The sequence below is a fragment of the Trichosurus vulpecula genome, chromosome 8 (assembly GCF_011100635.1).
Source record: "Trichosurus vulpecula isolate mTriVul1 chromosome 8, mTriVul1.pri, whole genome shotgun sequence".
Taxonomy (NCBI): Eukaryota; Metazoa; Chordata; class Mammalia; order Diprotodontia; family Phalangeridae; genus Trichosurus; species Trichosurus vulpecula.
This window is the reverse complement of record NC_050580.1, coordinates 74,616,303-74,639,914: the sequence shown is the minus strand read 5'-3', so window position 1 is coordinate 74,639,914 and position 23,612 is coordinate 74,616,303. Positions and strand designations below refer to the sequence as shown.

Genomic DNA, 23,612 nt, shown 5'->3' with positions numbered 1-23,612 from the left:
CTTATGCCATTATGATTTTGAGGTATTGGGCATTATATTAAGATTATTTCTATATCATAAATACATTTAAAATCTTGTATTAAAGTTTCAGAACATAATAATAATTGTTATTTTTATGTTTTAAGACATATGTAGCTGGCTTGCCTCCCCCAATAATAATTTGACTCATTGTGGTAAATTAGAAAGATGTTAATTGTTTAGATAGCACAGTGGATAGAGCATTGGGCTGGAGTCAAGAAAGGGCTGTGTTTGAATCTAGCCTTAGACACTACTTGTGTGACCCTGGGCAAATCACTTAGCCTCTGTCAGCCTCAATTTCCTAAACTGTGAAATGTGGATAAATAATAGCGCCTATCTCAGAGGGTCTTTGTGAGGATCAGATGAGATATTTGTAAAGTTAAATAATTAGTATAATTCACTTGGCACAGTAGGTGCTTAATAAATCCTTCCTTCCTTTTTAGATTCAGTATAACAAAGAAATCCACTTATTTTCTTGTGTATACTAAAGGAACTATGGGAAAAAACCAAACTCCTGTTAATGAGCATGATGAAAATACTCATTATGCAACAAGATTCAGTATCAGGTTGCGATAATCAGATTCGTGGAAAACCCAGAAATATGTATGAACTTGAAGGATAGTGACCTCAGTGGTTGAATAAAGCATTTTGTTTTTAGAAATCACATGGCCACTAATTACATAGACTGGGAGTCTTTCTTCTTTGAATCTAGAGTATTCCTTATGGATTATGAGCGGAAAGAGCTCCTTGAATACTAAGTCATAATTTTAAAAAGATTTTTCATGTACTCTTTTGTGAGTAACCCCATTGCCCAAGAGAGTAGATTGAATATAGATTAGTAATTCCATTTCCTCAAACTAAGTTTCCTTAACTATAAAATGAGGTTAAATAACGGCACCTACTTCCTAGGATGGTTGTGTGAATCACATGAAATAATGTAAAGTGCTTAGCACAGTGCCTGGCACATAGTAGGTGCTATATAAATGCTAGCTATTGTTGTTATTTTGAATTTTGCTGATTCCTAGGAGAGCTCTTGAGGAATGCCAAACCATTTTCAGTGATGCTTATCCTTGATTACTGTTCTTTTAAATGAAATTATAATGTGAGAGCTTGTCAATAGTGTGAAAGAAAACACAGACCAAAAAAAAAAACCCAAGAAAAATAAAGTAAAAAAAAGTATGCTTTGATCTGCATTTAGACTCCATCATCCATTTTTCTTGAGATGAGTAGCATTTTTTTATCATACGTCTTTTGGAATTGTCTTCGATCATTGTATTGTTGAGAAAAGCTAAATCATTTATAGTTGCTCATCATACAATATTGCTGTTACTGTGTGTAATGTTCTCCTGGTTGTGCTCATTTCACTTTGCATCAGTGGATGTAAGTCTTACCAGTTTTTTCTGAGAGTATCCTGGTCATCATTTCTTTCTTTTTTTTTTTTTCTTTAAATTTATTTATTTAATTTATTTAATATATTTAGTTTTCAGCTTGATTTTCACAAGAGTTTGGATTACAAGTTTTCTCCCCATTTCTGCCCTCCCATCCACTCCAAGATGGCATATATTCTGGTTGCTCCATTCACCAGTCAGCCCTCCCTTCTGTCACCCCACTCCCCTCCCATCACCTTTTCCCTTCCTTTCTTGTAGGGCAAGATAAATTTTTACCCCCCATTGCCTGTGTATCTTATTTCCTAATTGCATGCAAAAACTTTTTGTTTTGTTTTTGAACATCTCTTTTTAAAACTTTGAGTTCCAAATTCTCTTCCTTCTTCCGTCCCCACCCACCCTCCCTAAGAAGTCAAGCAATTCAACATAGGCCACATGCGTATCATTATGTAAAACCCTTCCACAATACTCATGTTGTGAAAGACCAACTATATTTTGCTCCTTCCTAACCTATCCCCCTTTACTGAATTTTCTCCCTTGACCCTGTCCCTTTTCAAAAGTATTTGTTTTTAATTACCTCCCCCCCCCCATCTGCCCTCCCTTCTATTATTCCCCCTTTTTTATCTTCTTCCTCCGTCTTTCCTGTGGGGTAAGGTACCCTGTGGGGTAAGTCACTAGCTTCCACTTGCTCCAATCTAATTTATTTAAGGTAGTATTTTCTTCCATGGTTTTTAGGACCTCCTTTTCCATTTGGCTAATTCTGCCTTTCAAGGCATTCTTCTCCTCATTGGCTTTTTGGAGCTCTTTTGCCATTTGAGTTAAGTCTATTTTTTAAGGTGCTGTTTCCTTCAGTATTTTTTTGGGTCTCCTTTAGCAAGTCCTTGACTTGTTTTTCATGGTTTTCTCGCATCATTTTTGTTTCTATTCCCAATTTTTCCTCTACTTCTCTAACTTGCTTTTCCAAATCCTTTTTGAGCTCTTCCATGGCCTGAGACCAGTTCATGTTTTTCTTGGAGGCTTTTGATGTAGGCTCTTTGACTTTGTTAACTTCTTCTGGCTGTATGCTTTGGTCTTCTTTGTCACCAAAAAAAGATTCCAAAGTCTGAGTCTGAATTTGTGTCCTTTTTGGATGCCTGGCCATGTTCCCAGCCAACTTACTTGACCCTTGAGTTTTTCAGCAGGATATGACTGCTTGTAGAGTAAAGAGAACTTTGTTCTAAGCTTGAGGGGATGTGCTGTTGTTTTCAGAGCTATTTCTATACAGCCAGCTGTGCCACACCAGCACTCCTCCTTCCCCAAGAACTGCCAACCTGGACCTGATGCAAATCTTAAGCAGGCTCTGCACTCCTGCTCTGATCCACCACTTAATTCCTCCCACCAGGTGGGCCTGGGGCCAGAAGCAACTGCAGCTGTAGTTCTGTAGCTGCACCACCTCTGCTGCCCCTGGGGTGGTGGCTGAACCAGGAACTCCTTTTCTCTGTCCCTGCAGCTATTCACACTAACCTTCTCTGTTGTCTTTGGTGTTTGTGGGTTTAGAGGTCTGGTAGCTGCCACAGTTCACTAGTTCAGCGTGCTAGGGCCTGTTCCGCCCGACTCCTGGTCCGGTTGGTCCTGCCCCTGCCCACGCTGGGGTCCGCTTCTCTCTGCTCTCCTTCACTCCCAGCTCCCTGTGCGATAGACCTCAGCCAATGACCATCCAGGCTGTCCTGGGCTGGAGACCTGCTTCCCTCTGCTATTTTGAGCGTTCTGCAGTTCTAGAATTTGTTCAGAGCCATTTTTTATAGGTTTTTGAAGGGACCTGGCAGGGAGCTCATGCAAGTCCCTGCTTTCCAGCCGCCATCTTGACTCCACTACCCCCCCGCCCCTGGGTCATCATTTCTTATAATTCAACATTCCATCACAATCAGATACCATAACTTGTTCAGCCATTCCCCAATTGATGGACATCCCCTCAATTTCCGATTCTTTGCCCCTGCAGAAAGAGCTGCTATAATTTTTTTTTGTGCAGATAGTTCCCTTTCCTTTTTGTTTTTTATCTCTTTGGGAAACAGACCTAGTAGTGGTATTGCTGGGTCAAAGGGTATACATGGTTTTATAGCCCTTTGGGCGTAGTCCAAATTGCTCTACAGAATGGTTGAATCAGTTCTCAGCTCCAGTGCATTAAATGTCTTAGTTTTCTCATATTCCCTCCACCATTTGTCATTTTCCTTTTCTGTCATATTAGCCCAGCTGATAGGTGTGGGATAGTACTTCAGAGTTGTTTTAATTTGCATTTTTCTTATAAATAGTGATTTAGAACATTTTTTGACATGGCTACTGATAGTGTTGATTATGTCCTCTGAAAACTGCCTATTCATATCTTTTGACCATTTATCAATTGGGGAATGGGTCTTATTTTTATAAATTTGATTCAGTTCCCTATACCTTTGAGACATGTGGCGTTTATCAGAGAAATTTGCTGTAACATTTTTTTGGTAGATGATTATTAACTGTGTAATTCCCTCCATCCTGTTTTCCCTGTTTATCCTACTGTCTCTCTCTTTTCACCCTGTCCATCCTCAAAAGTGTTTTGCTTCTGATTAGTGCCTCCCCCAATTTGCCCTCGCTTCTATTGTTGTGTAGAAAATAACAGTGAGCCGAGACCTGGGTTCAAGGTAAATTTAGGGTGTGGATTTGTTGGCCAAGCACGCGACTACCTAGAGTACATACTCAAATCAGGCAGTCCCAAATTGAGGGACTTACAGGCTTATAAAGGCAAAAACCACAATGACATAGTTAGGGAGGGTCGCTAGCGGAAGCAATGTTGTACAGAAGCAAAGATCAGCCATTAGTTGAGCTTGTCAATTTGGAGCTAATTTGGGAATATGGTTAGACTCAGGGGCGCGACCATCCTGTGACACAGAGTGGTCCGCTTCCTAGAATGGGTGGCCTTCAGGAGCGCAACCATCCTGTGACTCAGGGTGGAGGGTATGAAGTGGAATTCCCCAGAAAGTAACCCCTACTTAATCTATGGTCTGAGTGGGGAAAACCTAGCGTGGTCAGCAGAGTAGCTGCACTATAACCTAGAGTGTGGGGCTACTTGGTAACTAGGTGGGGGGGTTTCCTTAAAATAAACTTTATGCCTTACCCTAGCAACTGATCCTTGCACATAATGCTGATGTAGAGAGAATACACAGAATGCTGAATCATAAGGAAAGGGGCGGTCAGGGGACTAGCCTTGGGTAACATCCAGAATTATGCCTTAAGCTGTTTCAAGCCATTTCAGGGTATAGGGCAGAGACAAAGACAAGAATATAAAGGGGATTAATGGTGGGCTTCAGTTTCGGTGTAACACTATTACTCCTGGCTCCCTTTTATCCCTTTCCCTTCCTACTTTCCTGTAGGATAAGATAAATGTCTGTATCCAACTGAGTGTGTATGTTATTTCCTCTTTGAGCCAGTTCTGATCAGAGTATGGTTCAAGCACTCTCCTATCTCCCTTATCTCTCCTTCCACTGTAAAAGTTCTTGTGCACCTCTTTCATGTCAGATATTTTATCCCATTCTATCTCTCTCTTTCCCATTCTCCCAGTGCATTCCTCTTTCTCACCTCTTACTTTTTCTTTTAGATACCATTTCATCATATTCAACTCATACCCATGCCCTCTATCTATGTATACTCCTAACTGCCCAAATGATAACAGGTTTTAGGAGTTGTAGATTACTCCTGCTCTATGGGAGGTATCTTGTAACAAGTAGAGTAACAAAGTAAAACTAATATTACAATGATTCAGTGAAAGTTATTGAGCATTTCACATCTGTAGGATTCTCTCCCCCTTCCCCCTGCTTTGTTTTAAAAAGTTAAAAGAAATCTTGCTGGTGGTGTTAGGTAGATGCTACTTATGATTTTAAGGCAGACTCTGTTTATTCCTGTGCTTTCTAGTGTTTTTAATAGGCATGTCAAAAGCTCTTTCTGCATCTACGGAGGTAATCATGTAGTTTCTTCTAGTTTTGTTGTTGATATGATCAATTATGGTGATAGTTTTCCTAATATTGAACCAGCCTTGCATTCCTGGAATAAATCCTACCTGGTCATAGTGTACTATTCCCCTAATAAATTGCTGTAATCTTTTCGCTAATATTTTATTTAAAATTTTCGCATCAATATTCGTTAGGGAAATTGGTCTATAATTTTCTTTCTTTCTTTTTTTTTCTCCTCTGTTTTGACTCTTCCTGGTTTAGGTGCCATATTTCTGTCATAAAAAAATTTGGTAGGATTCCTTCTTTGCCTATTTTTCCAAGTATTCTATAAAGTATGGGAATTAATTGTTCTTGAAATGTTTGATAGAATTCACATGTAAATCCATCTGGCCCTGAGATTTTTTCCTAGGGATTTCATTGATGGCTTGCTCAATTTCTTTTTCTGAGATAGAGTTATTTAGGTATCTGACTTCCTCTTTTGTTAATCTAGGCAATTTTCATTTTTGTAGATATTTATCCATTTCTCTAAGATTATCAAATTTATAGGCATACATTTGGGCAAAATAATTTCTAATTATTGTTTTAATATCCTCTTCATTGGAGGTAAATTCACCCTTTTCATTTTTGATATTGGTAATTTGGTTTTCTTCCTTTTTTTACTCAAATTGACCAAAGGTTTATCAATTTTATTGTTTTTTTTTTTTTTTTTATAAAACCAGCTCTTAGTTTTATTTATTAGTTCAATAGTTTTCTTGATTTTAGTTTTATTAATCTCTGCTTTGGTTTTCAGTATTTCTAATTTGGTATTTAATTGGGGATTTTCAGTTTGTTCTTTTTATAGCTTTTTCAGTTGCATGCCCAATTCGTTGATCTCCTTTTTCTCTATTTTATTCATGTTAGCGTTCAGCGATAGAGAACTTCCCCTAAAAACTGCTTTTTCTACGTCCCATAAGTTTTGGTATGTTGTCTCATTATTGTCATTCCCTTGAATGAAGTTATTGATTGTTTCTGTGATTTGTTCTTTGACCCACTCATTCTTTAGGATTAGATTATTTAGTTTCCAATTCATTCTTAGTCTATCTTTCCATGGTCCTTTATTACAAATAATTTTTATTGCATCATGATCAGAAAAGGATACATTGACTATTTTTGCCTTTCTGCACTGGATTGTGAGGTTTTTATGCTCTAGTATATGCTCAATTTGTATGAATGTGCTATGTACCGCTGAGAAAAAAGTATATTCCTTTCTATCCCCATTCACTTTTCTCTAGAGGTCTATCGTATCTACCTTTTCTAAAATTCTCTTCACCTCCTTAACTTTTTTCTTCTTTATTTTGAGGTTAGATTTACCAAGTTCAGAGAGGGGGAGGTTGAGGTCCCCCACTAGTATAGTTTGGTATCTATTTTTTCCTGTAACTCCCTCCTTAACTTCTCTAAGAATTTGGATGCTATACCACTTGGTCCATATATGTTAAGTAATGATATTAGTTCATTGTCTATGGTGCCTTTTAGCAGGCTTTAGTTTCCTTCCTTATCTCCTTTAATTAGATCTATCTTTGCTTTTGCTTTATCTGAGATTAGGATTTCTACCCCTGCTTTTTTTACTTCAGCTGAAGCATAATATATTCTACTCCAGCCTTTTACCTTTACCCTGTGTGTATTCCCCTGTTTCAAATGTGTTTCTTGTAAACAGCATTTTGTAGGATTTTGCTTTTTAATTCATTCTGCTCTCTGCCTCCATTTTATGTGAGAGTTCATCCCATTCACATTTACAGTTATGATTACTGTGTGTGTCTTTTTTTCATCCTATTTCCCTCCCACCTCCCATTTATGTTTTTATTTTTCCATTCTGCCTCCCCCTTCTCAAAAGAGTTTTGCTTTTGACCACTGCCTCCCTCCATATTCCCTCCCTTTCACCTTCACCCCCCCCCGTCTTACCCTTTTCCCTTACTACTTCTTCACTTCTGTCTAACCACCTCCATCCATTTTCTTTCCCCTTTCTTCTCTTACTGCCTGTAGGGCAAGTTTGATTTCTATACTTAACAGAATATGTTATTTCCTCTTTGAACCAAATCTGATGAAAGTAAAGCTCACACACTGCTCTTTTCCCTCCCTTCTTTCCCTCTAGTATATGTCTGTGTGTGTCTTCATGTGATGTAATTTACCCTTTTCTGCCTCCTCCTTACCTCTTCTCTCATTACAATCCTTTTTCATCCCTTAATTAAGTTTTTTTATCATCACATCAGTAAATTTATACCCATGCCCTCTATCTATGTATATTCCTTTTAGATATCCTACTAACTATACCATTCTCAAAATAAACAAATATCATCCTCCCATATAGGGATGTAAACAATTTGCCTTTGTTGAATAATGAGTTTTTTCATTTTCTTTTTTTTTTTTTCCCTGTTTACCTTTCTGTGCCTCTCTTGAGTCTTTTATTTGAAGACCAAATTTTCCATTGAGCTCTGGCCTTTTCATTAGGAAGGTCAGGAAATTCCCTTATTTCATTTAACGTCCATCTCCTTATCTGAAAGACCATGCTCAGTTTGACTGGATAGTTGATCTTTGGTTGTAGTTCAAGCTCCTTTGCCTTTCAGAATATCATATTCCAGTCCCTCTGATCTTTTAACGTAGAAGCTGCAAAGTCCTGTGTGATCCTGACTGTAGTTCCACGATATTTGAATTGTTTCTTTCTGACTGCTTGCTGTATTTTCTCCTCGATCTGGTAATTCTGGAATTTGGCTACAATACTCCTTGGAGTTTTCAATTTGGGATCTTTTTCAGGGGGTGATCTGTAGATTCTTTTGATGACTATTTTACCCTCTGGTTCTAGGACCTCAGCACAGTTTTCCTTGATGATTTCTTGGAAGATACTATCCAGGCTCTTTTTTTCATCATGGCTTCCTGGAAGACCAGTAATTCTTAGATTGTCTCTCCTGGATCTATTTTCCAGGTCAGTTGTTTTTCCAATGAGATATTTTATATTTTCTTTTATTTTTTCATTATTTAGATTTTGTTCGACTGATTCTTGATGCCTCATAGAGTCATTAGCTTTTGCTTGCCCAGTTCCAATTTTTTGGGGGGCAGGGTAATAAGGGTTAAGTGACTTGCCCAAGGTCACACAGCTAGTACATGTGTCAAGTGTCTGAGGTTGGATTTGAACTCAGGTCCTCCTGACTACTTTACCAGTTCTAATTTTTAACAAATTATTTTCTTCAGATAGTTTCTGCATCTCTCTTTCCATTTGGCCAATTTTACTTTTCAAGGATTTATTTTCTCCTAATAGATTCTGTAATTTTTCTTTTACCTCTCTAATTTGGCTTTTAAAATCCTCTTTGAGCTCTTCCAGGAAGTTTTGAGCTCTTCCAGGAGCTTTTTGGGCTTGAGACCACATCATATTCCCCTTTGAGGTTTCAGATGTAGGTATAGTGTCAATCTGTCCTCTTCTGAATTCATATTTTGACCTTCTCTGTCCCCATAATATTATTCCATGGTCTTTTTTACTTTTCTAGCTTGCTTCTTCATGGTGGTTGCCCTTTTCCTGGCTTTTAAAGTAGATCTCAGCTTCTGGGGCCCAGGGGGCTCTGTCCCAAGCTTCTCGTGTTGGTACCTAGGGGCCTGGTTACTGGCTTTGTGTGCTGTGGCCTCTGGTTTTGTCAGCTAGAAGCTGTATACTGCTGCAGCTCACCTGGTGCTGAGCTAGAGCTGACTGGTATATGTCAAGGATTGAGGCCCAGTGAAGTCTTTCTGAGTTTCCCTAGGGTTATAATGAAGCTCACAGTGTGAGGTGTGGGGGAGGGGTGGTCTGGCTGTTGGAAGTCTCCTCTTCCCCTAGGGCTGTGTTATATAGCACAGGTTGTCGGTCTGTGCTGGTGTCTGCCAATTCCCCTGGCTATGGGAAGGCATGCCTGGGGTCCTGGTGTTGGCGCTTGCTGGCTCCACCTTCCCCCCCCCATGGGGCTCAGGAATTCCCACTGGTCTGCTAAGGTGGGGCTTTCTGGAATGCTTCCCTTCCTTTACTGGTCTCCTTCCATCACTGCAAGAGGGGGTCTCCCTAGCTTTCTGAGCTAAAAGACTACTGCACCCCCACTTCTGGCTCCTGTATTCTAGGGTTTCTCTTAGGGCAGTATTCACTGGGTTACTCAAGGTCAGTGAGGGAGGAATGAGAGTTCTTAGAGTTTACTTGGTCATCATGGCTCCCGGAGGTTCAATAAGGTGAATTTCAAACCTTTAGACTGTGGGCTTGATAGCTCCAGGAGTAGTTGGTGCTGCTGCTGCAGACTCTGTGCTTCTGACTCACCTAGCTCCAACAGTCTCCAGTCCTGTGCCGTGAGGCCTGGGGATTACTACTGCAACCTGGGGGCTAGGCCTGCTCCTGTTTGGGTATGGTGCTCTGCTATGGTTGAGGGTAGTTCTGTGCGCTCAGCGCTCACCCAGCTCAGTGAAACAAATCTGTCTCTTTCTGGACTTTGCTGGCTTGGAGATGTCACACTGTCTCCTAGTGGATTCTGCCTCTCTCAAGTCTATTCAGATTCACTCCTCAAGAGGTATCTGAAAGAATTTGTGAGTGTGCTTGGCATATCCCTGCTTTCACTCTGCCGTCTTGGCTCTGCCCCCTCAAGATCACTATTTTTCAAAAAACTGATGAGAAAATTGTCTGGCAATATGAAAGAAATTTATAGACCAACACCTCACACTTATACAAATATAAGTTCCAAATGGGTATTTGACTGAGATAGGAAAGGTCACTCATGTCATATTAGAGAAATGTGGAAAAAAAATTATCTGTCTGATCTGTGGATAGGAGAAAAATTCATAACCAAATAATTGGGCAAGCCACAAATGAACTTACAAGAGAAAATAAAACTAGGACCACATAGATTCACAAGTGAATTCTGTCAGACATTGAAAGAACAGTTAATTCTAATATTACATAAATTGTTTGCAAAAATAGCAAAAGAAGTGATTCTACCAAATTCCTTCTGTGCAACAGATGTGGTCTTAATACACAAACCAGAGTGAATAAAAATAGAAAAAGAAAAGTGTAGACTACTATCTCTAATGAACTTTGATGCAAAAATTTTAAATCAGTGTAATAAAAGTGACAGCATTACCTAAATTAATTTACTTATTTAGTATCATGCCAGTCAAAATACCAAAAGATTACTTTATAGAACTAGAAAAAAAATGAAACTCATATGGAGGGGGAAAAAAAGTCATTGTCTTTTCTGCATTGTGGGGTTTAGGAGTGTAGTATCTCTGCAGTCTGAAATATCTGCGTAAAATTTTTTGGCCCTGCCTTCATACCAGAGGAGAAGAAATTACTAAAAGACAAAATATTTTGCTATTATACAAAACTAGACATACATTTTATATATTTCTGAATTTTTAAATTTTCGCTGTGTTGTCTGCTGGCCTTCGCTATGTCGTCTGCGGCTTCCCACAAAACTTCCTCCAGATTTCCGTTTAGTTTGTTATGTCAACCCTCAGTATGTGAAAACTGCGATGGGAAAAGTTGCTATGTGGAAGGGATAACTGTAATGAAAGGAAGTGGAGCAAAGGGGGTCTAACAGTGCTAGGTCTCAAACTATACTGCAAAGCAGTTATTAAAACACTTCAGTACTGATTAAGAAACAGAAAGATTGATCAGCAGAACAGATTAGGAATATAATACGCAGAGGAAAATGCATCTAATATCCTAGTGTTCACTACACACAAAGACCCCAGCTATTGTGAAATGGACTCAGTGTTTGACAAACACTGCTGGGAAAATTATAGAGCAGTATGGTAGAAAATAAGATACTTAATAAGGAGGAAATTGGAGGCTATATGCAAGAATTATATAGACTAGAACAGACTCAGCCAGTTGTCTTTCTAAATTGTTAAATAAGTACACCAGTAGATGGCATAGTCATCTGTTACAAATAGAATTTTGATCTCATTGATTCAGTTGTATTGTCAGATCATGCATATTGTAACCTAGCTATTTCTGTTCATCCTCTGGAACTGTTGTCCATATCTTCCCATATTTGCCACTGGGAATTTGTCCAATGTGCTGGGGGGCCTTAAAGTAAATTAAATACTCCTTAATATAAATTTATTTTGGCCTGAAAATGGTTTATCCAAAAACAAAACTATAAACAACTCCTAAATTAAAAAAAATCAATTGGGGAATGGCTGAACAAGTTGTGGTATATGAATGTAATGGAATACTATTGTGCTGTAAGAAATGGGGAAGATATGGACTTCATAATAACCTGGAAAGACCTACGTGATCTGATGCTGACTGAGAGGAGCAGATCCAGGAGAACACTATACACAACCACAGACATACTGATTCTGTGATGACTAACTTTGGTAGACTTGGCTCTCAGCAATGCAGGTCTCAAGGGCAGCTTCAAAGGACTCATGATGGAAAAAGCTAGCTACATCCAGAGAAAGAACTGTGGAGTCTGGATGCAGATTGAGGCAAACTATTTGTTCTTTTTTTTTTGTTTTTGTTTCTTCTCTCTCATGATTCATTCCATCTGTCATAATTCTTCTTTGCAACTTGACTATTGTGTAAATAAGTTTAATGCGAAGGTCTATGTAGAATCTACATCGGACTGCATGCTGTCTGCGGGGGGAGGGGAGGGAAGGGAGGAAAATTTGAAACTCAATAACATGTAAAATTAAATGTTGTAAACTAAAAATAAAAAAATCTAAATGTTAAAAAAATAACATTTTAGATCATCATTTCTGAATCTTTCTCCCCTGCCAACCAAGTGAATTCCTTGTAACAAAGCATAAAAAAAGAGAGGAGGAGGCAGAAAGCAATTCAGCGAAACTAGCTAACATGACATGACATCATAGCCACTGTATGATATCCATAACCCCCTACCTTTGCAAAGAAGGGAAGGAAATTCATTTTCTCATCTCTTTCAGAGGTAGCCTCATCCTTTACAATTAAATAACATTTAGTTTCTTTTTATTTTTGTTCTTTCCATTTTCATCATTATCATTGTGTATATTGGTTTCCTCATCCTATTTATTTATTTCATATCAGTTCTTGTGAGTCTCACATGCTTCTATGAATTCTTTCTGGTGTGATATTATTCTGTTATATTATTTAACCTTCATTTATCTATTCCACAATTTATGGACATCTACTTTGCTTCCTATTCTTTACGGCCACAAAGAATACTGCTACAATTATTTTGATGTATTTGGGAAATTTCTTCCTTTTAGTATGGCTTTCTAGTAGTGGTATCTATGGCTTTTCGCCCATCATTAATGTAATTCCAGATTGCTTTCCCGACCAGTTCACATGTTCATCAGTAGTTGCCTGACTACCAGTAGCCCTTCATACCCATCTTTTGTCTTTGCAAATTTGCTGAATGTGAGGTTAAAGCTTAGATGTAACAAATTCTTTGATTAGACTCTGACAGAGGGCAGTAGTTGAACAGAAAGTACCAAATGCTAGGTAAATGAAAAATTATTTTTTGGTACTGAATACATTATATATTTCCTTGTTCCACTCTCCTCTTCCCAGCTGATTAATTCTCCTATTTCCATTTGTCACAGGCATATTTAATTTTCAAACAAATTTTAAAGAAAAATGAATAAAACCAATGAAGAAATTGAAAAATTTTGACAGCATAAGCAGTGTCTCTCTCTCCATCTCTGCAAAGAAATAGGGGGAAGTGTCTTCCCATAGCTCTTCTTTGAGGCCAAGTTTTATTTTTTATAATTTTGCAACTTTTGTTTTTGGTTTTTGTGTGGCAGTTCTTTCCATTTACATTGTTGTAGTGATTATGCATATTGTTTTCATGCTTCCTTTTATTTTAGTTTGCATTAGTTCATGTTAGTCTTCTGTGTTTTCTCTGTATTAATTAAATTCGTTGTTTCTTACCACACAGTAATAATCCATTACATTCATGTACCACAGTTCGTTTAGCCATTACCCAGTTGATGGGCATCCACATTTTCAGTTCTTTGCTGCCATAAAAACTGCCTTAAATACTTCGGGTCTTTTTGTCAGTGATCTCTTTGTGGTATATGCTTAACCGTGGAATCTCTAGGTCAAAGTATACAGACAGTTTAGTTACTTTGTTTGCATCAATCCAGATTGCTTTCTAGAATTCTATTAATTCACATCTCTACCAACAAGGCACTGGTATTCTAGTTTTTCTACAACACTTCCAACATTGACTATTACTATCTCTTATCATCTTTATCAATTTGCTGGATTTGGGGTGAAATCTCAGATATAAAAAATTCCTTACTTAGACTCTTTGACATATGGCAGAAATTGAACAGGAAATACCAAATATGCAACTGAAAAATTATTGGGATTGAATATGTTATATATTTTCCTGTCCCATTCTCCTTTCTCTGCCAACCCACAGATGATTCCATTTGTGATAGGCTCATTTTAAAATGAATGTGTATTTTTTCTGTGTATATCTATTGATGTATGATGTATGATAGGTAGGTGATGGGGGAAACTTGTGTAGAACTAAGACATTTCTAGATGATAATCCATCAAGTAGATAATCTCTTAGTAGATATATTAATTGTATAAGTATTCTCTACCCCAATCAGTGACTTAGATTTTTTTTATGCTTTTTCCATAGGATGCTATATTGAAATATAATGTTGCTTATGCCAAGAAATGGGACTTTACAGCTTTGGTCGACTTCTGGGATAAGGTAGAGTATATTTGGAGTATAGTAATCATTGTAAACAGTTGAAAATAGTCTCGATTTGGGGCAGCTAGGTGGCGCAGTGAGTAGAGCACAGGCCCTAGAGTCAGTAGGACGTGAGTTGAAATGTGGCCTCAGATACTTGACACATGTACTAGCTGTGTGACCTTGGGCAAGTCACTGAACCCCAATTGCCCTGCCCCCTCCAAAAAACACCAAAAAAAATTATGAAAATAGTCACAATTTGCTTCTTCTATGTTCCATCATTTTCAGCTGTCCTATTTGATCAAATCACTGACTTGCTCATTCAGTAATGACATCTTGTTTGGCATACTACTGCAAATTAATATTTTTCTTCATTTCTTTGTATAACTGTAAATTAAGATAAATCTTATATACTAAAAATATTAAGCAGTCATGAATCCAGATAGTTGTATTAATTCCATTGTGCATTTGTTTATTTAATAAACATTTAAATATACACTATATTTACAGCTAATGCATTCTGAACTTTTGGAAGATCCCAACATCCTAAAATTGTAGGTTCTTGAGCTGAAAGGGGCTTTATATATCATCTAGCCCAGCCCTCTCATTTTACATGTGAAACCCAGAAAGCTTCAATGCTTTGCTCTTAGTTACACAGGTCCTCCCATAGCTAGGATTTGAATCCAAATTCTCTGACTCCAAGTCTGTTATGGTTTTTGTTATACCATGCTGTAGTTGGGAGAATGATGTTTCCTTATGTTAAGAGTTTAGGATTTTTTCTGTGATATCACTATGTAGATTACCAGTTTGTCTTCTCAGGCTCCTTAGAGAAGGAGTAAAGGTATTCTAAAATGAAGCAAAGATGGCAATTTAAAGTGGCCCAAATTGGATTAGTTATAATATTTTATACTTAATAATTATATATTATGAAAAGCAAAAAATAGGGATATATATTTTAAAGTGACTTAAAGTTTTTGCCCTGTGGGTTTCTTTCATGATTGTTTTCATTAGCCAGGAGAACATTTGCAAAATATAAATTTCTTTTTTAACCTTTGAAACAATATTTTATGTCTTTTCTTTCACAATGCATGCATGAGGTCTTCCCTGCAAATCATTGCTAAGGTGGCTGTTGAGGATTGTGTTGGAGGAATAAGTCATCACTCATGGCTACTGTGGTGAGACTTTTGACATATTTGGATGTCATCAGTCTTTCTAACTTTAGTGGCATTAATTTTTTTTCTAGGAACAGGTATATTTATCAGTGGCAAAGCTTAGGAGTTCAGAGTGGAGACTACTGGAATCTTCATGAGGTCTTAACTTTAAATGAGTTAAGTTCTCTTAATTGAAGATTTTTATGTTACTTTATTTTTTTTTTAACCAGACTTTGATACATCAGTGGATTCATGATCTCGTTCTACTGGTGGAGGTTACAGTACCTTTTGTGGTTTTTGTTTACATCTTTCTAGAAATCCTTCATACAGGATCTACCCAATGCCCTAAGGATTTTCCTATGGTCCTTTTGATATTCTGTGAGTGCAGCGTAGTACTCAGATTGACCACCTACTGTCCTTTGCTCTAGCAACCTATCTGGCTTTCCCATCTTTTTTATGCAAGTCATGTTGATTATATTCTTCAGCCTCCTTGTAACCACCTCTTTTTTTTTTTAAGTTTCCCTTTGGGGCACTTGTAATTAAAAAAAAAACTATATCTATCTATCTATTTATCTATCTCTATCCAGTTTTAGTTTTTAAAATTCTCTTCCATAAGATTTTGAGTTCTCAATTTTCTCCCCCTTCTTGCTCTCCCCACTCCCCAAAATGGTGTGCAATCTGATATAGGCTATATATATACGTTCATATTAAACATATTTTCCCATTAGTCATTTTGTAAAGAAGAATTAGAATCAATGGGAGAAACCACAAGAAAGAAGAAACAGAAAAAGAGAGCAAATAGTATGCTTCAATCTTCATTCAGACTTCCTAGTTCTTTTTGTAGATGTGGATGGGATTTTCCATCATGAGTCTTTTGGAGTTGCCTTAGATCCTCGCATTTCTGAGAAGAGCTAGGTCTATTAAAGTTAGTTATCACACAGTGTTGCTGTTACCATGTACAATGTTCTCCTGGTTGTGCTCACTTCACTCAGCATCAGTTCATGTAAGTCTTTTCAGGTGTTTTTGAAATCTGCCTGCTCATCATTTCTTATGGAGCAATAGTATTCCTTATGTTCATATACCACAGCTTGTTCAGCCATTCCCCAATTGATGGGTATCCCCTCAATTTTCCAATTCTTTGACACCACAGAAAGAGCCACTATAAATATTTTTGTACATATGGGTCCTTTTCCCATTTTTATGATGGCTTTGGGATATAGACCTAGAAGTGGTATTGCTGGGTCAAAGGGTATGCACAGTTTTATAGCCCTTTGCGCATAGTTCCAAATTGCTCTTCAGAATGGTTGGATCAGTTCACCACTCCACCAATAGTGCATTAGTGTTCCAATTTTCCCACATCTTCTCCAACATTTATCATTTCGCTGTTTTGTTATGTTAGCCAATCTGACAAGGGTGATGTAGTACTTCAGAGTTGCTTTGATTTGCATTTCTCTATTCAGTAGTGATTTAGAGCATCTTTTTTATATGACTATAGATAGCTCTAATTTCTTTATCTGAAAATTGCCTGTTCATATCCTTTGACCATTTATCAATTGGGGAATTACTTGTATTTTTATAGATTTCACTCAGTTCTCTATATATTTGAGAAATGAGGCCTTTATCAGAGATGTTGGTTGTAAAAATTGTTTCCCACCTTTCTGCTTCCCTTCTAATCTTAGTTGCATTGGCTTTGTGCAAAAACTTTTCAATTTAACGTAATCAAAATTATCCATTTTCCATTTCATAATGTCCTCTATCTCGTTTGGTCATAAATTCTTCTGTTCTCCATAAATCTGACAGGTAAACTATTCCTTACTCTCCTAATTTGCTTATAGTATCAGCTTTTATATTAAATCATGTAGCCATTTTGACTTTATCTTGGTATATGGAGTAAGATGTTGGTCTATGCCTAGTTTCTGCCATACTGTTTTCCAGTTTTCCCAGCAGTTGTTGCTAAGTAGTGAATTCTTATCCCAGAAACTGGAGTCTTTGGGTTTATCAAACACCAGATTACTATAGTCGTTGACTATTGTGTCTTGTGTACCTAACCTATTCCACTGGTCTATCACTCTGTTTCTTAGCCAGCACCAAGTAGTTTTGATGATTGCTGCCTTATAATACAATTTAAGATCTGGTGTGGCTAGGCCACCTTCCCTTGCATTTCTTCTCAGTAATTCCCTTGATATTCTGAACCTTTTGTTCTTCCAAACGAATTTTGTTATTATTTTTTCTAGCTCTATAAAATAATTTTTTGGTAGTTTGATTGGTATGGCACTAAATAAATTAATTTTGGCAGAATTGTCATTTGTATTATATTAGCTGAGCCTACCCATGAGCAATTGCTATTTTTCCAGTTATTTCGATCTGGTTTTTATTTGTGTGAAAAGTGTTTTGTAATTGTATTCATATAGTTTGTGGGTTTGTCTTGGCAGATAGACTCCCAAATATTTTTATTTTCTACAGGAACTTTAAATGGGATTTCTCTTTTTGTCTCTTGCTGTTGGGCTTTGTTAGTAATACATAGAAATAGGGCACTTGTAATTTTAATTCTGAGATGATGGTGTATGATTTGTAATGTTGCAGCATCATTGGAAGAATCAATGGTATAAAAAGATGACCTTTTGTGGGAACAAGCAGTTTGGGATCATAAAAATGGTGCACACTTTCCCAAACCTACAACAGAGTTTTTCCATTTAATTCTTGTCCTAGATTGTTGTCCATCTGTACGTCCTGTCAAAAGAGTTATACATACTGGTGTGTAACATGTTGATAATGTATGCTAAGTGTTTTGCAAACCTTAAAGTGCTATGTAAATGAGCTGCTATTATCCTGTACACTTGATGGACTAACTCAGTGGACTTCTTGTCCATCTTTGTATTATAATCTATACAATTATATGTCTTCATTTTGGTTTTTTAGAGTGAACAGTTAGACCAATATCTTTTGAATGTATCATTTAAAAATTAATATAAATATGTAAACCATTTTATAGAAAAGATCATTGAGCATGTATGTAAATAATATTAAACATAAATTTGAACTTTTGCAATACTGAAGAATGAAAGTGTCACAGAAAGCATTATGTAATTCAAAACATTTGAAGTAAATATTTTCTCTTATCTTATGTGTTGGTACTGTAATCACTTGCTACACCCTGGCAGATGTCAGACTGTGTCAAGGGTGCAATAACTAGGTTTTCCACTGGTTGTCTTTCATCCTGATGTTGGCAGATTAATGCATTTTAATATCTCTCCTGCTTGCTTTGATTGTCTTAATTGACCTTTAAGCATCAAAAGTCAAGGTCCATTTTTATAGTAGCACTTGTAAAATCCAGACTAATCTATCATCTTTGTAGTATCAGTAATTTTGGGTCTGGTTTATTGAGCTTTTGGCATGTGTGATGCTGAAAGGTGGGCATAAAATACATAATTCAAGTTTTGAAGAAAATATGTTTTCATGGTAAATCTCCAAAGGTCTTGTTTTTGATGCTACAGAAAGTTTCAAGATTTGGCCTTGAGATTTTCTGTTTATTGTTTTTTAAAAATAATTTATTAATTTTTTTCCTTTCCATATTTACTAAAGTCATCAGAACATAAGAAAAATGCAGGTGGTCTATTTGCATTTTTGTTATCTTCCAGGCCAAAATTGAATATTGTGATTTACTTTTCTGGGAAGATCATATTTAATTTGATACTCTGAAGTGGCAGTAAAACATGCCACTGATTAAGATATTACTGAAACCTTCCTGTGAGTTAAAGCAATCATCTTTTCTCTCCTTAATCAAGAATGCTCAGAACATGGTTGCCTTTTCCCTTAGTATGGTGACCTTGTCCAGAAACGATTGATGCATTCCTCTATGAGTAAAGGTACAGGAAATTTTGACAAGTTTAGTGAAAAGAGCAGATGTGAGTGAATTACTGTGATGCTTATACTATTTTATAACTCTGTGGAGATGAAAGGCATTGTTTCTGTAGAGATTGAGCTACATATTTCCTGGTCATTGCATATTGACTATTTTTCACCTTTTACCCAATAATGATAGGTTATCCTGCCTAAAAATGAAGAGATTATTAGAATTTCTTTTATATCAAAGGTAGGAGATAGAATAAGAAAAGACTTGGAATATTTGATTCAGCTTCATTTGTTTCTTGCATTTGATTTCTAGATGATTAGAACCAAATGCTGACGATTTACAGCACAAGAGAACATTATTGTTAGGTAGAATTAGTGAAAAGAAGCCCTTCTTTTCATTTGCATATGTCTTTGAATCACATGATGATTAAACAGTCTTTCAAAAAATTTCATCCAAGTGGGACTTGAAGAAGAAAACAGATTTGGTTTGAAGAGGGCAACTGTTTGGTTAGGTTTTTTTTAAGTTCCTAAATAGTCTCTTCTGGTGACTATTTAGTGTTATGTGTGACCACCTGCTGGAGTGCAAGTGCTTACTTCTCTTTTAATTGCTCTTAAATTTTGCCCATTAGCACAGCAGTTTATTACTTCAACACCCCAATAAATAGAATAAAGAAAATTTCAGATAAATGTCAAATCTAGTATGCTACTGTTCATCTAATTTTGGAATGAAGTTTATTTTGATATTGGTTAGTGTTCTGAAAAGCTTTACTTTTGTTGCACTTTGATTTGTGTGATGGATTCCGTAGCCTTTTAAAACACCAAGCTATTTAAGATTACCTATCGTTTATTTTGAATTTATAAGTACCAATCACATTTACCCATGATATTCTCAAGGTTAAGGTCAGCAGAATTTTTATATGTTAACATACTCATTTGGATGGAGGTCAGGAATATAATCAGTGATTTAATTATTTTTTCAGAGGTTAAAAGCACTGAATATGCCAAAATGTAATTTGAAAATTTTTTATTCGGAAATTAAAACTGCAAAAGTGTCGCTAAGTTGAAGTGGCTCTTATTTAGCACTCCTTGGATCTTAAGTGCTAATGTTAGCCTTCCTCCCTGCCAGCTGTTGGAAGCACCAGGAATGAATATGCTGTTTTATTGCCCTCCTGTGTAGTGTTCCATTAAATTAAATCTAAAACATTTGCTATAATTTATATTCTAAATTAATCAATACTTTTAATACTGCAGTTTTCCACAGGAAGATAACACAAATTCCCATTATATTAGAGAAAGAAGAATGGCATTTTAAGTGCATTTGAAGTATTTTGAATAGTGTTGTCTTAATATGTTTTTGATACTTTAGAGTTGATGCAACTTTGTTTTTTTATAAGTAATTTGTTAAATTCCTGTATTAGCAGAATGTTATTGAATTGAAATGGAAAATTATTCAATGTAATGAACTATTTAAATTCTCCAAGTAAGTTTACACTATGAATGCTTTTAAGAATAAAGTTGATCTTTATGACAAATTTTTTTAAGCACTGGTGGTTGACAGGAAAAATAGAGTATAATAAGCACATACAAAGGATTTTCATTCTTGCATTTTACCTAATGATGAGAGAGAGAGAGAGTCTTAAGTCTGGTGTTGATGTTTCCAAGCTAGGGATATAAAAAGATCCAGTAGGATGTAGGTAAAAGAGTGCTTAGATGTGTGTGCCCAGGGTTCTGCTTGATCAGTCTCTGTTACTAACTCACCTGTTTGATCTTGGCCATGTGATTCCACCATTGTTAGCTTCAGTTTCTTCATTTTGGTAATAAGGGGTTGGGATGGAAGAATGAATAAAGCTTTTACTAAGTTCTTACTCTGTGCAAAGCACTGTGAAAAGTAAGACTCTCAAGGAGCTCTCCTAGTAAGGTTGCGGTTCTAAGTCAGATGGGAAGGTCCCATGGGACTTTGGGTGTAGAGGCAAAAGCAAATGGCAATGGTTCTTCTTAAATGTCATTTCCACTGATGAAAATTATATATCAGTCTTTGATTTATTGAACTATTGACAACATCTAGATCTTCGGTGGTGAGAACTTTCTTTTCTGGGTCTTCAGTAGTTGTTGCTATAACACCTGTAGGAACAGTTGCCAGGAAGCATTGCTGTTCCCAAGATTTGGGGTTCATAGTCATGAACTGTCTTCATCAGGGTTGAATGCAGGTATTTCTTAGGTCTTTTTCAGCTTGAATGTTCCAAAACTCTATAAAACTAAGAACTAGAATAAGTATACGACAGGTGATGTATTATTAACCTTTAAAATTTTTTTTGGAAACCAAAATATTTACTAAACAACATATTATTCTATGTGTGGAAACATGGAAGAACATGTATTGCTCTCAGAAATTCTCTAGTCATTTATCTTTGATTGTATTATTGAAATAGTGAGATCATGTCACTGAAACATTGAATAGCTTATATCATTGCAGTGACTTATCTGGGAAAAGTTATCTGAAAGCTTCCTATCTTGCTGTTTACACCTTCCTCTCAAATGAAGTTGTTGAATGTAAACAAGTATTTTTAAAGCGGTACCCCCGGAATTCTAATAAAATTAATGTTGGCACATAGAGGTTTTATATGTTGACCTTTTCTTGTGCTCATTTGGACAAAAAAGTAGATGAAAGCCATCCTTTTATATAACCTTTTGCAGTATTTATTTTATTATCTAAAAATCTGTTGTGAAAAATGAATGATAGCAAGTCTACTTTGGAACCCCTCTAATGATGGAGCTTCTTTTAGCATTTCATCCCATTTTTAAAATCATTGACATGCAGTTTTTGATATGTGCCATGTTTTAAAGCACAACCTTGCTGAATGATTTTGTATTTGCTCTTGGTATACAGTTCCCACATAAGAACATTAACAAGTCACATTTTTATATTAGTTTGAGGTTTTCAAAATGTTTTGATCCCAATAACCCCATGAGAACAGGTAATCATGTTATTTTATAGGTGAGGAAGTTGGTCTCTTAGAGGTTAAGTTGCTTGTCTGAGATGATTTAAGCCTAGGTTTCTTAATTCTATTTACTTCACTATACCCATGTTGCCTACCTTATTTAAAACAAACAAATACTTTTGTTTACCTTTTGCGGAATTTAGAGTAGTTTTGAAGCAGTATTGAGGTGAGTCTTTTGAGAATAAAAATCAAACACCTTAGGTTAAAACTGCTCTATTTCTCACTTTGGTTATTTGAATTTTTACAGATGTTAGATCTGTCTTATTATTTTATTTTCTACAGTGCTTGTGTGTAGGTATATGTTTGTTTATAAATGGATAGAGACTGAATGTGTTTTTGTTGACCTGTGGAATTCCCTTGACTAAAGCAGGTCAGCATCTTCTCTGACACTTAGAGCTTTAGAAAGTTACCTGGAGCGTGGAGAGCTTGAGTGGTTTGCCCAGGTCTTCCTGGCTTCAAAGCTGATTTTCACAACCATGACTTTCTCTTTTCTCTGTGTGATGGGCATACATACACTCCAAGAAAATAATAATTTTAACAAACATTTGCATAGCACTGTAGAATTGCATAGTGCTTTATTTGCAGTATCTCATTAGAGTTTCATAGGGAAGGAAGGACACAAGCATTTATTAAATGCCTATTGTGTGCCAGGCACCATGCTAAGTGCTTTACAAATATTGTCTCATTTGATCCTCACGACCTTGGGTTGATCACTGTGCCACCTAGTGACCCGAAAGATAAAGTGGAAAAAGAAAAGAATGTCTTTTAAAATATTGTCTTTCAAATAAGCCTTTAAAAGAATCTAAAATACTAATTTATCTTACCAAAATTTCTTTAAAACAAGAAATGGGAGTTAGTGAGCTTCAAGTCTGGTTGCCTATGATGCAGTTAATTAGTCTTTGTGTTTCTTTATCTTAGTTAACTAATCTTTGTGTCTGTCATACTAAAAAATAGTAAAAGGGCACTTGTCACTTAGTCACCAACAATAAAAACTTAACTTCTCTTTTACCCATTCATTTCTGAAGATCTAGAGATGTAGTTGTAACGCTGCTCATGGGACCTGTTCACATAAATTTTTGTTTCAAGGTGATAATGGACCTATTTAGTTTTTTTGGTCTCATTAGTTTTTCTTGAGAGGTAGTGGGTGTACTCAGTAGAGTGCTGTGTGTGGAGTCAAGAAGACCTAAGTTCAAATCCCGCCTTTGGAACTTATTAGCACAGTAGACATAGGCAAGTCCCTAATTTCTCCGAGCTTCAGTTTCTTCATCCATAAAATAAGTCCTTACCTCACAGCGTTGTTTCCTCACTAGAGGCTGCTGGGTGGTGCAATGGATAGAACGCTAGACTTAGAGTCAGGAAGACCTGAGTTCAAATTTGGCCTTACACACTAGTAGCTGTTTGACCCTGGGCAAGTCATCTAACTTCTTCCTGCCTCAGTTTCCTCTTCTGTAAAATGGGAATAATAATAGCACTTACCTGCCAGAATCGTTCTAAGAATCAAATGAGATAATATTTATAAAGTGCCTCAAAAAACCAGAAAGCTCTATATAAGTGGTAGCTATTTTTTTTAAATTTA

At 36.5% G+C, this 23,612-nt stretch overlaps 1 protein-coding gene across 1 annotated transcript in view; it reads left to right on the top strand.

The window, feature by feature from the left end:
* The window catches only part of PARG (poly(ADP-ribose) glycohydrolase), a 118,312-nt gene that overhangs the window by 14,409 nt on the left and 80,291 nt on the right, over window positions 1–23,612 (top strand). Inside the window, exon 7 of the mRNA XM_036734737.1 lies at window positions 13,981–14,055. Within this exon, the coding sequence (XP_036590632.1) occupies window positions 13,981–14,055 (75 nt within the window). The remainder of the gene's footprint in view (window positions 1–13,980; window positions 14,056–23,612) is intronic.